This window comes from Microcebus murinus, chromosome 12 (assembly GCF_040939455.1).
Source record: "Microcebus murinus isolate Inina chromosome 12, M.murinus_Inina_mat1.0, whole genome shotgun sequence".
NCBI classification, from domain to species: Eukaryota; Metazoa; Chordata; class Mammalia; order Primates; family Cheirogaleidae; genus Microcebus; species Microcebus murinus.
Window position 1 is genome coordinate 90784685 of NC_134115.1, and position 12553 is coordinate 90797237.

General features: G+C 60.9%; 1 protein-coding gene across 2 annotated transcripts; it reads left to right on the forward strand.

Moving 5' to 3' along the window:
* Window positions 1-790: 790 nt before the first annotated feature.
* Window positions 791-11879, forward strand: GFI1B (growth factor independent 1B transcriptional repressor). Of its 2 annotated transcripts, none has more exons than XM_076009152.1 (7): window positions 791-959; window positions 7439-7557; window positions 8003-8134; window positions 8592-8863; window positions 9440-9577; window positions 10532-10796; window positions 11068-11879. In XM_076009152.1, the coding sequence occupies exons 2-7, from the start codon at window positions 7458-7460 to the stop codon at window positions 11244-11246; spliced, it is 1086 nt and encodes a 361-aa protein (XP_075865267.1). In that variant the 5' UTR covers window positions 791-959; window positions 7439-7457; the 3' UTR covers window positions 11247-11879. The 2 variants fall into 2 exon arrangements, with proteins under 2 accessions (XP_075865267.1, XP_012599598.2); XM_012744144.2 differs by having other exon boundaries at window positions 10631-10796.
* Window positions 11880-12553: the final 674 nt, after the last annotated feature.

Consider the following 12553-nt stretch of genomic DNA (forward strand, 5'->3'; position numbering starts at 1 on the left):
GCAGAGTGCGAAGAGAGTGGGGAACCAGGGGATGGGGCTCCGTGCCAAATGGGATGAAATGCCCGGGCCGGCCAGCTGCCAAGCTTTCTCCCTGGGGATCGGGACACCCCGAGGCCCCCACTGGCCACCCCATCTCTTCTGCTGCCACCAGATGGCGGCACACGCGGGCCCTGGGACCCAGCGCTCAATCTGTACTTGGGCCGGGGCAGGCCGAGGGTCCCAGGGCCCCACCTCACCACCATACCTCCGCACCTGTGCCGTGGTCCTGTGGGGGGTGGGGGACACGGGAATTGGATGTTTCTTCTGGGACTTGACCTCCGCCATGACAGGAGGGGCTTCTGCAAGCGTGGTCTGCAGCCCTGGGCTTCGCGTCCCAGTGCCCCTCCCTGGCTCTCATAAGCCTTGGGACGCTGAACTCGGAGAGGGAGGGAAGGAGGAAGGAAGATGGGAAAGAAGAAAGAAAAAAGAAAGGAAAAAAAGAAGAAAAAAAAGTTATGACTTCTGTATACAAAATCAGGTTTTGTAAGGAAATGCTTTATTTCAACTTTAATTTTCTAAATTTAACCATTTAGCCATCCCTCTCTTGTCACCCAGATGTCATTCAGAATTTCCGGAGAGAAGCAGTGCTGCTCCAAGAGTGCAGGGTTAGAAACGAGAATTCAGAGTCTCCAGCCCTGGAAAGTTTTGATAAGCAAATACGGCCGGGCCCGCGCTCCGCCATTGGCTGCAGCTTCGCCGCCAGATTTTGACACAAATAATCAGATTGAAAATCAGGGAGGGGAACAGAAGAGGAAAAACACACATACACAGAGAGAGAGAGGGGGAAAAAAAAGGAGAAGTATCTATTTGTGCAGAGAGTCGTGAAGTTGACAGAGTGAGGACCAGTCTCCGGGGAGAGGCTTTGCGGTCCCCACCCAGGGACGCTCCTCGGGGCTCGGGAAGGGAACCGCTCCGGGCAGGTGAGTGCTGGAGAATGCGTTTCTGTGCTTTTCTTTTTAAATTTGCATGTTGGACAACACAGACTGTTTCAAAGCCGGTTACCGAGTTCCTTCTGCAGTTACAGGAAGGATAAGGGGGGCTGGGAAGCCTCCTCTGCAGGGGGCAGCTTTGGTCCCTCCAGCCAGGGGAGGAGAGGGGTTCGGGGTCGGCTTGTCTGCTGTGCTTGGCTCCCACCCCCTCTTCAAAACTTGATTTTAGGCTGACAGAGGTCACCTACTTGCGAGAAGCCATGCCTACAGCCAGCTCTCCCAGGGACCTGGCCAGTGCACGGGGAGGTGCATTTCCAGGCGCCTGAGTCTGTGACTCAAGGACCCTGTCCTGGGCTGTGGGAAGGTCCCAAGCCCCAGGCGACCTCCACGAAAGTTCCCAGGACGCTTTGAGAGTCGGGTGCCCTCCCCTCCAGAGCCTGCCAAGGGGAGAGGACAAGGTGCCCCCCAGCCGCCAGGACCAACAGGACTGGTGGGGAGGTGCTGTCTCGTCTCTCCTTTCTCTGGGACTGTCGGTAACCTTTTCTGCCTAATTTTGGAGAAAAAGCCTGGTTGAGTCTCTGGGGGTCTGGGGAGAGAGGATCATTCTAACATACGGCTTGCAAAGGGGAGTCCGAGGAATGACTGTGACTATGTGCCCATGTGCATTTTTCTGGGGAGAAAGTTCGCAGCTGTCATAGAGCTGTGGGGGCAAATTGACTGCAATCTCTGGATGTGGGTCTGGTATTAGACGGCTGATTTTAGAAGCTAGCCGAGCTGCACCTGACCACCTGGGTTTGCCTGCATGTGTTTCTTAGTAGGCAACAGGTAGAATGTTTCCAAGTCTAGCAAAGCGGTGAGTTTCTGGTTCTCAGAGGTGTTGCAGAAACAATTCTTTGGACAAGCAGGTGTGTCACTCTCCTAACTTTCTAACTCTCAGATTTTGGGGTCAATGTGCTGGTCTCCCTGCAGAAAGTTCTCGGGGAACATGGGAGAGCTATACCGGTTCAGGTTTGATTGATAGAATGACTCAAAGCCAGTACAGACCATTTTCCCAAAGCTTTCGGGAGGGCAGGGTGGGGTGGGTGAGGAGTCCTGTTGGAGGGTACGTGGATTTTCAAAGGCCCTGGGACCAGATCACCCCAGATCGCCCGCAGGAAAACGGCCCGATCACATGCGATGCTTCACCCTCGGCGACACAACCTTCTAGACCCTTGGCAGGAACAACAGAAAACTTTTCCCCTCTTAGGCTAGAGGGAGGCTTTCTGTTTGTGTCTTTTCAGGAATTCAAACCAACGGGAGCTGCTTTATCCTCTGATATAGAGACAGGCAGGCAGCGTTTCGTTCGCTCACTTTTGTTTTTATTGTGATAGAATGCACATAACATAAAATTTACAGTTTTAACCACGTTAAGCGTGGGGTTCAGCGACATTAAGTGTATTCACGTTGTTGTGCAACTATCACCACCATCCATCCACCGGACTGTTTCGTGTAAAACCGAAACTTCACGTCTATTAAACAATAACTGTCCCGTCCCCTTCCAGCAGCCTGTGGTAGGGACCTCTAAGCTAGTTCAGTCTCTGTGAATTTGCCTCCTGTAGGTGCTCGTATATGGAATCACACAGTGCTTGTCCTCTGTGACCGGCTCATTTCACTGACCGTAATGTCCTTGAGGCTCATCCCTGTTGTAGCATGTGTCAGAATTTCCTTTCTAAGGCGGGATAATATCCCCCTGTGTGTGTGCAGCACATTTTCCTTGGCATTCGTCTGTCGTGGACACTTGGGTGGCTTCCACCTTTAGGCTGCGGCGAATAATGCTGCCCTGAGCATGGGTGTGCAATGCTTTGGGGTCTAGACCCAGAAGTGGATTAACTCGCTTTCGACATTGCATTGCCTGAACTGGGGAGGAGACATTTGAGAATAAATAAATTTCAAATGAAAGTAACTGTTCTCTGCTGTGCCCCCTAAAATCACCTGGGCTCCTTCCCCCCCCCCCCCCGGCCCCCCGCCAACTCCTACATGGAAAAGTTTTGTTGTTTCCCCAGGAGTCTTTACATAGAAAGGAAGTCGAAAGGGTCTCGGCCGTCTTACCCAATCCGCCCGAAAAGGGAACCCGGGTGACGAGTTCTTTAGTCAAGGTGGGTCAGTCCCCTCGCCGGAGGTCAACGAACCGTACGCGGGATTTTAGAGCAAAAGGGAAGTTTAGAAATCTCTTAGCCCAACCGTCCCTTTTGAGAGATAGGAAAACGAAGCCCCAGGTTGGCAGCTGACGTGGCCACAAGCTCAAGGACTCAAATAGGACTCGACCCCTGGGGGGGACACGAGGAGCCCCCTGCCCCCACGAGCCCCGCAGGCCTGCTGTCCTGGCTCCCCTGGAAGCGGGGGCCGGGCCCGGCCTTGAAGGGCTGTCCCCGTCCGTCCGTGCGGCAGCCCTGACTGAGATTCTGACTCAGGGTCAGGGGACCCCCTATCGGGATCGGGGTTTGCAGGGAGATGTTAACAGTGGCCTCCTTCCGGAGCTCCGATACCATCAGGGCCGCTGTTTTATGAAGAAATCCTGAGCTGCTTTCATAATCTCTGCTCTCAGCTCTTTCTCAGAGCGGGTGCGTGTGAATCAAAACCGAGTGGTTGTTAATTAACTACAGCATAGGTGATTGGTTCCTGTTTTTTTTTTTTTTTTTCCAAACTCGCCTAACTGGGGCCAAAAGGAAGTTCTTTGGGTCCACTGGGCCCCACCGTGGGCTCGAGGGCTCTGCGCCGGCTGTGCCGTCGTCGTCACCTCCCGGCTTAGGGGAGAGAGCCTGGGGGAGGCAGGTCGAGGGGTGCAGAGCTTAGGGAAGATCACTGGGACAGGCCCGAGAATCACCTTCCTCCAGCCGGGGAGCCCCCGAAACCGGGACCCCCTTGCTCCTTGTGTAAGTGAGAAGGCTTGGCCCGTGCTCGTGAGTGCTAGAAATTGTCCTTGCCGTGGTGCCGCCCCCGGGTCGGGTCGAGTGTTGACCTGGGATCTCCTGGGGCTCCGAGCCCCGTGGAAGGCCAGAGCTTCCGGACGGGGAGCCCGTTCCTCGCCTGCTCCTCAGGAACCGCTCTGGGACCTTGGGGGTGACAGCAGTGTGATTTCCCCCTCCCGCCCCAGCATGCAGCCGCCCGCCCCTCGTGCTGCAGGCGTGCTCCTCGTGCTCCTGGTGCTCCTCGCGCTGGCTGGCGCAGGATCCTGAGGCAGACCCCAACCGGCCGGCAGCCCCCGCCTGACTCTGCCATGTCCCTTCCCTCTCGAAGCCTCCGTTTTCCCGGCATGCCACTGCTTCCTGGCCCGGGCATGGGATTTGATGACAAAGGGCACAGCAGGCGGCTGCACCATTGCCTGTCGCCGTGTCCTCCTTGGCACATCAGCTCAGCAGCCCGGCTGAGAAATGACGGCCACTGCCCGGTACTCGCCCAGGCGGCACTGAATAGACGCCCGCCTGGCGGCCTGGGCCAGCCCCCAGCCCCCGCTCCTCCCCTGTGAGATGGGAGAGCCAGAGGGGCTCAGCTCTGGGCCACGCAGGACGAAAGGGGTGGGAACCAGGCCGCGGACACACCGCTCTGTAGGAGCACTTCCTGCCGCTCCGGCCCAGCGTTAGTGCAGACCTTTGGTTCTAGCTGGTGTCCTCATGCACTGTGTGTGCAAAAGCGGACCACCTTCTGATAAGCAGGCCAGGGCCCTGCTCGCAGAGACCCCCCAAAACAAAGTGCAAGGGGAACCCAGTGCCCCCAGCCCTCCCCTCGCTCATGGGGGGCCCACGCCCCTCCACCCAGGGTCTGGCCTCCCCAGGGGGTTTCCTGAGGTGCAGAAGAGTTAGAAGGGGGAAGGAAGGGGGTGTGGGGAGCCCTGGGGGGGCAGGGGAGGAAGACGTGTCCCTGGGAGATAAGGCTGTGGCTGCCCGGCCCGTGGGGAGACCAGCAGCCCCCAGCCCGAGCCTTTGTTCAGAGAGCGAGACTCTGACAGCAGGAAGGGACCCCAGAGGCCTTCGACCTCCCCCCTCCTCCTTATTTTAGAGCTGAGACACAGTCGAGTCTGGGGTGTGTCCCTGGCTCCCTGGGGACTGCTGGGGCACCAGGTCCAGGGCTCCAGCTGTCCTTTGGGCGCACCTGCTGTGGGCCGGCTGCTGGGACCAGTGGCGCTGCCGTCCTGAAGCTGCTCCTCAGGTGGGCAGAGATACGGCCGCCCCGGGACCGCGCTGAGCACCTGACACATGTGTTGACGAGAACTAGGGGTCCTTATTGCTCCCAGCAACCCCGCCAGGCTGGGTTGTGATCCCCGTGTATAGCAAGCAGAGGCTGGGCCTGGGCTTGTCCCCTGGGTGGAGCCGCCACAGCCCACACTCCCGATGTCCCCTCCGTGGGGCTCTGGGCAAGGGGGTAGGTAGCACTGGGCCCTGTCGGGGTCCCTCTTCTGCCTGGGCTGGGGCATCCCCTTGGGGAAGGGGTGAGTGCCGGGCCCGTGCCCCGAGGGGAGAGCTCCAAGCTGCCTTTTCTAATCTCCCGCCTCCCAGCCTGCTCCTGGGCCTGGCCTTATCACCGTTGCTCCGCAGAGCTGAGGTCCCTTTTCCCGCCTTCTCTCAGCCTATCGCCCCTGCAGGGTGGGTGGGGGTGGGCTCCCCGAGGCCTCAGGAACGGGACTGGCCTTGGCTGAACACTTCTTCTGAGCTTCGGCCTGGATGCAACGCAGCGGGTAGAAGGACAGAAGACCGAAGGCGTCACGGGCTGGGTGCAAGGATGGAACCATTCTGGGGCCAGGAGAGGCCCTCTGCCCCAGAGGGTTTGCAGGGGAAGCCAGGAGTCCCGGGGGAGTCAGGTGGTCCATCTCTGCCACTGCCCCACCCCCACCTGGGGCTATGGGCAGGTCCCTTGACCAATGTGGTCCTCCATTTCTCCACCTGGCCCTCTGACCAGCATGCTCAGTGACATTCTGGGCTGGGCTGCCCACTGCTCAGCTCCTGGAGTTGGCTCGCATTTGCCCCTTCCTCTGTCCACAGAGCCTCAGGCCTCCAGGTGCAGTGGAGGGGGGGGTCCTTGGGCCCCTCCTTCTGGGGATCAGACACTAGGCTGGGGCTGGGGACGAGGTGCAGTTCTACTCTGGCCGCCGCCGCTCCCAGCCTGCTGGACAACGTGGATTTTCAATGGAGGTGCCCCTGGCCTGCTGCAGCCTCTCTGCCAGGCCCCGTGACAGGCACTGCGCACATAGGATGCTCTCGTCAGCACCGCAGTCCTGCACGGCCCACCCTGCAGAAGACGAAATAGGCCCAGAGAGGTTAACTGTCTGCCCCAGACGGCACAGCCCCTCTTTCTGTGGCCTCTGAAGGCGGTTCCGCTGGGACTCGAATGCAGCTTTTCTGCAAGTGGGGTCCACAGTGTGCCGCGTGTGGGGCCCGCTGCCCCTGCCCTCCCCTGTCTGCGCCAGTGCAACTCGGGGCGTGCCGGTGGGAGCGGGCGGCCCTGCGGTTGTCCAGCGGGAGAGCGCATCAGCTTCCCAGCCAGGTAGCAGCGGGCGGGGTAGGATGCGTAGCTGCCGTAACAAAGTACCACACCCCCGTGGCTTGGAAACAACAGAAGTCTGTTCTCTCGTGGTTCTGGGGTCTAGACGTCCAAAATCGGCTCCTTCTGCAGCTCCAAGGGAGCATGTGTTTCATGCCTCCGCCGGCCAGCCCGGGCGGTCCTTGGCTGACAGAAGCAACCTCCAGTCTCCCTGCCGCTGTCGTCACATGGCGTCCTCCTGTGTGTGTGTGTGTGTGTGTGTGTGTGTGTGTGTGTGTGTGTCTGCGTCTGCGTCTCTGTGTCCAGGTTTCCTTCTTTTTATGTTTTATTTATTTATTTTTTATTTCGGCGTATTATGGGGGTACAGATTTTAAGGTTTCAATAAATGCCCATTCCCCCCTCCCCCCACAAGTCTGAGTCTCCAGCATGACCATCCCCCAGATGGTGCACATCTCACTCATTATATATGTATATACCCGCCCCCCTCCCACCTGCCCAATACCCTATTACTGTAGTACCTATGTGTCCACTTAGGTGCTGCTCAGTTAATACCAGTTTGCTGGTGAGTATATGTGGTGCTTGTTTTGCCATTCTTGGGATACTTCACTTAGTAGTATGGGTTCCAGCTCTAACCAGGAAAATATAAGATGTGCTATATCACCGTTGTTTCTGAGAGCTGAATAGTACTCCATGGTATACATATAAGCACCCAAGTCACATTGGATCTGGGGCCCACTCTAACCCGGTACGCCTTCACCTTAACTCGATTACATCTGCAAAGAGACTCTCTTTCCTCCCCTGAGGTCCTGCCTGCAGCTTCCCAGTGGGCGTGCACCCTGGGCGCAGGGCGTTATTCAACCCACTGCCGCTGGTGTTTGGTCTCAGGACGAGGCTGTCAAATACGGAGGCGCGTTGTCCTCTTGTCCCTCCTAACTGTCCCCTCTCTCGCCCCGCAGGTGTGGGGTGCGCGCTGAGATGCCGCGCTCCTTCCTGGTGAAGAGCAAGAAGGCGCACACCTACCACCAGCCCCGCGTGCCGGAGGATGGCCCGCTCTGGCCTCCTGCCCTCCCGCCAGGTGAGTCGCCGCAGCCCAGGCTGGGCCCTCTGCCCGGCGTGGTGGGGAGGCGGCAGCCTCTGCCTCTCCCAAGACTGGAGGCAGGGCTCAGTCAGTGTGGCCGAATGAATGAATGAACGATGCACTTGTGTCCCGGATCCCTTAGGGTGGTGGGAGACTGGATTGGAGCGAGTGCTCAGGTGCTGACATGCAGGGCCTAGCTGGAGGTCCGGTCTAGGGCTGGGGTTGGGGTGCTCGGAAAACCCAGACCGGCCCAAGAGCTCTCAAGCCCCTCCTGGCCTCTCTCCCATCCCCCAGCCTGGGCAGAGCCCCCGGCGTGAGCAGCGGCAAGGGGGTCTCTCCCTGAGTCCTCCTCCTTCTAGGGAGGGAGGGCCCCTGCCCCACCCCCCCCCGGGGCTCCCCAGAAGCCACAGCTTGTGACTCTGCTGCCCTTGTCTCCCCGCAGAGGCCCAGGACCAGGTCCTGGGCAGCGGCCCCGTCCTCAGCACGATGTTCCCAAGCCGGTGCCTCGACTGGCCCAACCTCAAACTGGAGCCGGAGCAGGACCAGAGCCTGGCCAGGGCAGCCTCGGCACCGGGTACCAGCCCGGGACCCCCGGCCACTCCCAGCAAGGGCGGGCGGGGGGAGGAGGAATGGTCCCCTGCCGCAGGGCCCCTTGGGGCTTCGGGGTCGGGAAGGACCCACAGAGTCACCGGGACGCAGCCCGGGCTCTCTGGCTTCTGCTGGGACCTCCCGGCTGGGGAGCTGCTCCCGGAGGAGGGCATCTGTGGCCAGGGGGTTGGGGGTGGGGAGGTCAGAGGGCGCAGCTGGGCGGGCCCACGTGGCGGGTGAGGTGGGCACCCAGGGGTGAGGGCGGACGTGTTTCCGGGCTGGAAACCTGAAGAGCCACAGACGCCCGCGCAGCGAATATCTGGGGTCACGCGCTGCACCCCCCAGCATGCGGCCACCAAGGTGGTGGCGGGTGGTGGAGGATGATGGGGAGTAGGTGCCCCATTCTTAAATGAGTCACCAGGCATGTGTCCCTGTCTCCGCAGAAGTCCCCACTGTGATGTCCCGACCCCAGGACGGGGACTCGCCGCTCTCCGACTCGCCCCCGTTCTACAAGCCCAGCATCTCCTGGGACACCCTGGCCTCGTCCTACGGCCACGGCTACCGGCAGGCCCCCTCCACCATGCAGTCGGCCTTCCTGGAGCGCTCCGTCAGCCTGTACGGCAGCCCCCTGGTGCCCAGCGCCGAGCCCCCCCTGGACTTCGCCCTCCGCTACTCCCCGGGCCTGGAGGCCTACCACTGCGTCAAGTGCAACAAGGTGGGCAGCTGGGGCTGGGGCGTGTGCCCTGCTCTGCACCCCACCCTCCCAGCACACAGGCGGCTGCAGAGGCTCCCAGCGGGGTGTTCCCTGTGCCGTGAGCCTTGAGACCCTGGTGGGATCAAGGATGCAGAACGTTCCTCTCATGACCCCGACCCTGTGCTGAGCATTTGACATGCGTGAGTCCCGGGAGGCAGATGAAGGGCTAAGGTTCAGAAAGGTTAAGTCACTTTCCCAAGATCACACAGCAAGTACGTATCAGAACCAGCATTCAAACCTGACTCTGGCCAATGCCCAGCCTTTCACCACCAGGCTATTCAGCCTCTAGATGGGCAAGGAGGGGCCTTCCAGATCCCCTCTCTCAGCTCCCACTATATGGGCAGGAAACTGAGCCACAGAGAGGGCGAGGGACCTCCCCAGGACACACAGCAAATGAGCAGCAGGACCAGCCGTCCAGCGCCTCTTCCCTTGTACGCTCATCCTTGGCGGGAGCTGGGCACGGAGGGGGCCGTGGCCCCCGGGCCTGCCTCCCGCCCTGCAGCCTCCGGTGGCCTTCTGCTCTGTCCCTGCTCCCAGGTGTTCTCCACCCCGCACGGGCTCGAAGTGCATGTGCGCCGCTCCCACAGCGGGACCCGGCCCTTCGCCTGTGACGTCTGCGGCAAGACCTTCGGCCACGCCGTGAGCCTGGAGCAGCACACGCACGTGCACTCCCAGGTGGGCAGCCGGCCGGGCACAGGGCCCCAGCCCCACTCCCGCTCTGTGCTCCCTCAGGGAGCCTGGGGGCTGTGCGGGTCTCTCCCCCTGCCCCCGAGGGTGACATGGGATCTCAGGGGTCCCCTACCTCCTGCCTCCCTAAGTCTGAGTCTCCAACACCCGCCCTTAACACACTTGGGTCTCTGATAGACCGAGCTGGCTTCACTTACAGCTGGAAGAGCCTCTCGCCCTGGTGGGATTTCGGGGGCGGCGATATGTCTGTGACGGTCAGAAATGACCCTGCCCCCTGGGTGGCCAGGACAGGTGTCTTCAGCTTCGAGGCCCTTGGTTCTTACATCTTGGAGTTAGGTTTAAATATCCATCTCACCCTCCTTAGCCCCACCTACGGCAGGGACCCCCTCTTTAGTAGCCCTTCCAGGGAGGGCACCTGAAGCTGACATGGGTCGCCAGCACCTGGGTGGGCCAGGCGGGGGACACTCACGAGAGCCGGGGCTGGAGGGCACCACCACGTGTCCACCGGCACGCCTCCAGCTGCACTTTGAGGTCATCGCTATTGCTGTCCCATTGTACGGACCGGGAAACTGAGTCTCAGGGAGGTCACCATGACTTGCCTAAAAGCATGTGGCTGCCGAGAGGCAGAAGCCAGAATTGAGCCTCAACAGTTGAGACTCTTAACTCACGCTCCGTGCAGCCCATGAGCACCCCCCACCACGTGGACCTCACCCTGGGTGAGCGGTCATGAAACGTGAACCCCTGAAAAAACTCCCAGCTCAGTTGGTCCACCGGGCAGTCAACAAACATGCGCTGAGGCTTATCTTGGGTAGGATAAGTGTGACAGTCACAGGGAAAACTCGCACAGGGGGCCCGTCAGGCTCCGGGTCCCATCCGAGAGGCAGGGATCGGGCGGGGGTCCCCGTCCTGGAGGCCTCCCCAACAGAGTGTCCTGTTCCTCAGGGCATCCCGGCCGGGTCCAGTCCTGCGCCCAGCTTGGCACACCCGGGCCGTGAGGCCCCGCCTGCGCCTGACCCCCCAGGGCCTCGTTTCCCCCGGCAGGAGCGCAGCTTCGAGTGCCGCATGTGCGGCAAGGCCTTCAAGCGCTCGTCCACGCTGAGCACCCACCTGCTCATCCACTCCGACACGCGGCCCTACCCCTGCCAGTTCTGCGGCAAGCGCTTCCACCAGAAGTCGGACATGAAGAAGCACACCTACATCCACACCGGTGAGCCCGCCGCCCGCCCGCGTCCCCCGCCCGCCCCGCCCGCCCCACCCAGCGTCCGGACAGAGCGGGGGGCGGGGGCTGGAGGCTGCTGCCTCTGGTTCCCCTTGGGGCTGGGGTGGGGTCTAGTCACAAAGGGGAAGCCACCGCTGGCAGAGGGTGAAGTCCTGGAGATGGAATTCCGGCAGGGCAGGGGCGGCAGGCTGGCCAGGATGCCCTGACTCCCCCCCCCCCCCCCGCCCTTGCTGTGCTGCCCCCAACCCCCACCCCACAGGTGAGAAGCCACACAAGTGCCAGGTGTGCGGGAAGGCCTTTAGCCAGAGCTCCAACCTCATCACGCACAGCCGCAAGCACACGGGCTTCAAGCCCTTCAGCTGCGAGCTGTGCACCAAGGGCTTCCAGCGCAAGGTGGATCTGCGGCGGCACCGTGAGAGCCAGCACAATCTCAAGTGAGGCTGCGCCAGCTCCTGGCACCCGGCCAGCCTGCCCTGAGGTCCTGTCACCCGGAGGCCAGACTCACGCACCCAGATCGCCAGTCTCCTGGAGATGGCTCCGGAAATGAATCTTTAAGCTTATGTTGAGACTCATGAAATTGCTGTGTGTCTCTGGGCAAGTCACTTTCCCTCTCTGGCTCAACATTTCTGCTGCTGCAAAGTGCAGGAGCTGGGCTGGGTCTTCCGAGCTGAAGTTGCCTACAGGTGTGCCCAGGTGCTTTCTTCTGGCCGAGCGCAGGAAGCGAGAATACCCCCAGGCAGACGGGGATGCCGTGGACAGACCAGAGCTGGGCCCCACGGAGACATCCTCCCCTGTCTGTTGCCCACTGGGCTGGGATCTGGTCACCTTGGATGTTCCGGGCCTCTTTCTGGCTGCAACGGATGGTCAGAGCTGCCTCCTGCAGGGGATGGTGCCCCCCTGCTACAGCCAGCTGGGTCCCCTGTCCCCACCGCTGCCCAGCGCTCAGCCGGCCACAGGGATTCCAGCGCTGCCATCAGGCCACGGGTCTGCAGAAACCAGCGGTTACTGATGTCAAAGCCTGTTCCTCTCCACTGCTGTACATGAAAATAAAGACAGATTTGTTTGCATGTGAGCCGCGTCGCTAAGCGCCTGCCAGGTCCAAGATACTGCCCGAGGCTTTGCGGAGGGGCCCCGGGAGCCCCCAGTAGCGGAGAAGGCTGTGGGAGGGCCGCAGGCACGCTGGGAGACCTGCACACGGCCACCCCGTCCAGGCCACGATGAGAGCTGCCACAGAGGCGACAGAACCCCCCAGTTACAGGGTTAGAGCAGCAGGGCCAGGTCAGTTTCCTGTTGCCGTGGTAACGAACGACCACAAACTTAGCGGCTTAAAACAACACGGAGGCGTTCTCTTACAATTCTGGGGGCCGGAACCCCAAAGGGGTCTTATGGTCAAAGAGGGCAGAGCCTGTTTGCTTGTCCTTTTCAGCTTCTAGACTCCGCCTGCCATCCCGGCCCGGGCCCCTTCCTGTGTCTCCAAGACACTTCACTGCGACCTCCGCCTCTGTCGTCCCCTCTCCTTCTCCTGCCGCGTCCTTCTTGTCTCCCTCTCATGAGGGCCCTGCGATGACACCAGGCCCCCCTGGATAATCCCGGAGAGTCGTCCCATCTCGAGGGGACGCAGTCACTGTGGTGGGCTGGATCTCGGCCCCAAGGGTGAGGTCTCCACCCCAGTGCTGGGACCCGTGTCACCTTGTATGGCAAAGTGCACGTCACGGCTCTGCCTCGCTGGCTGCGTGGCCTCGGGG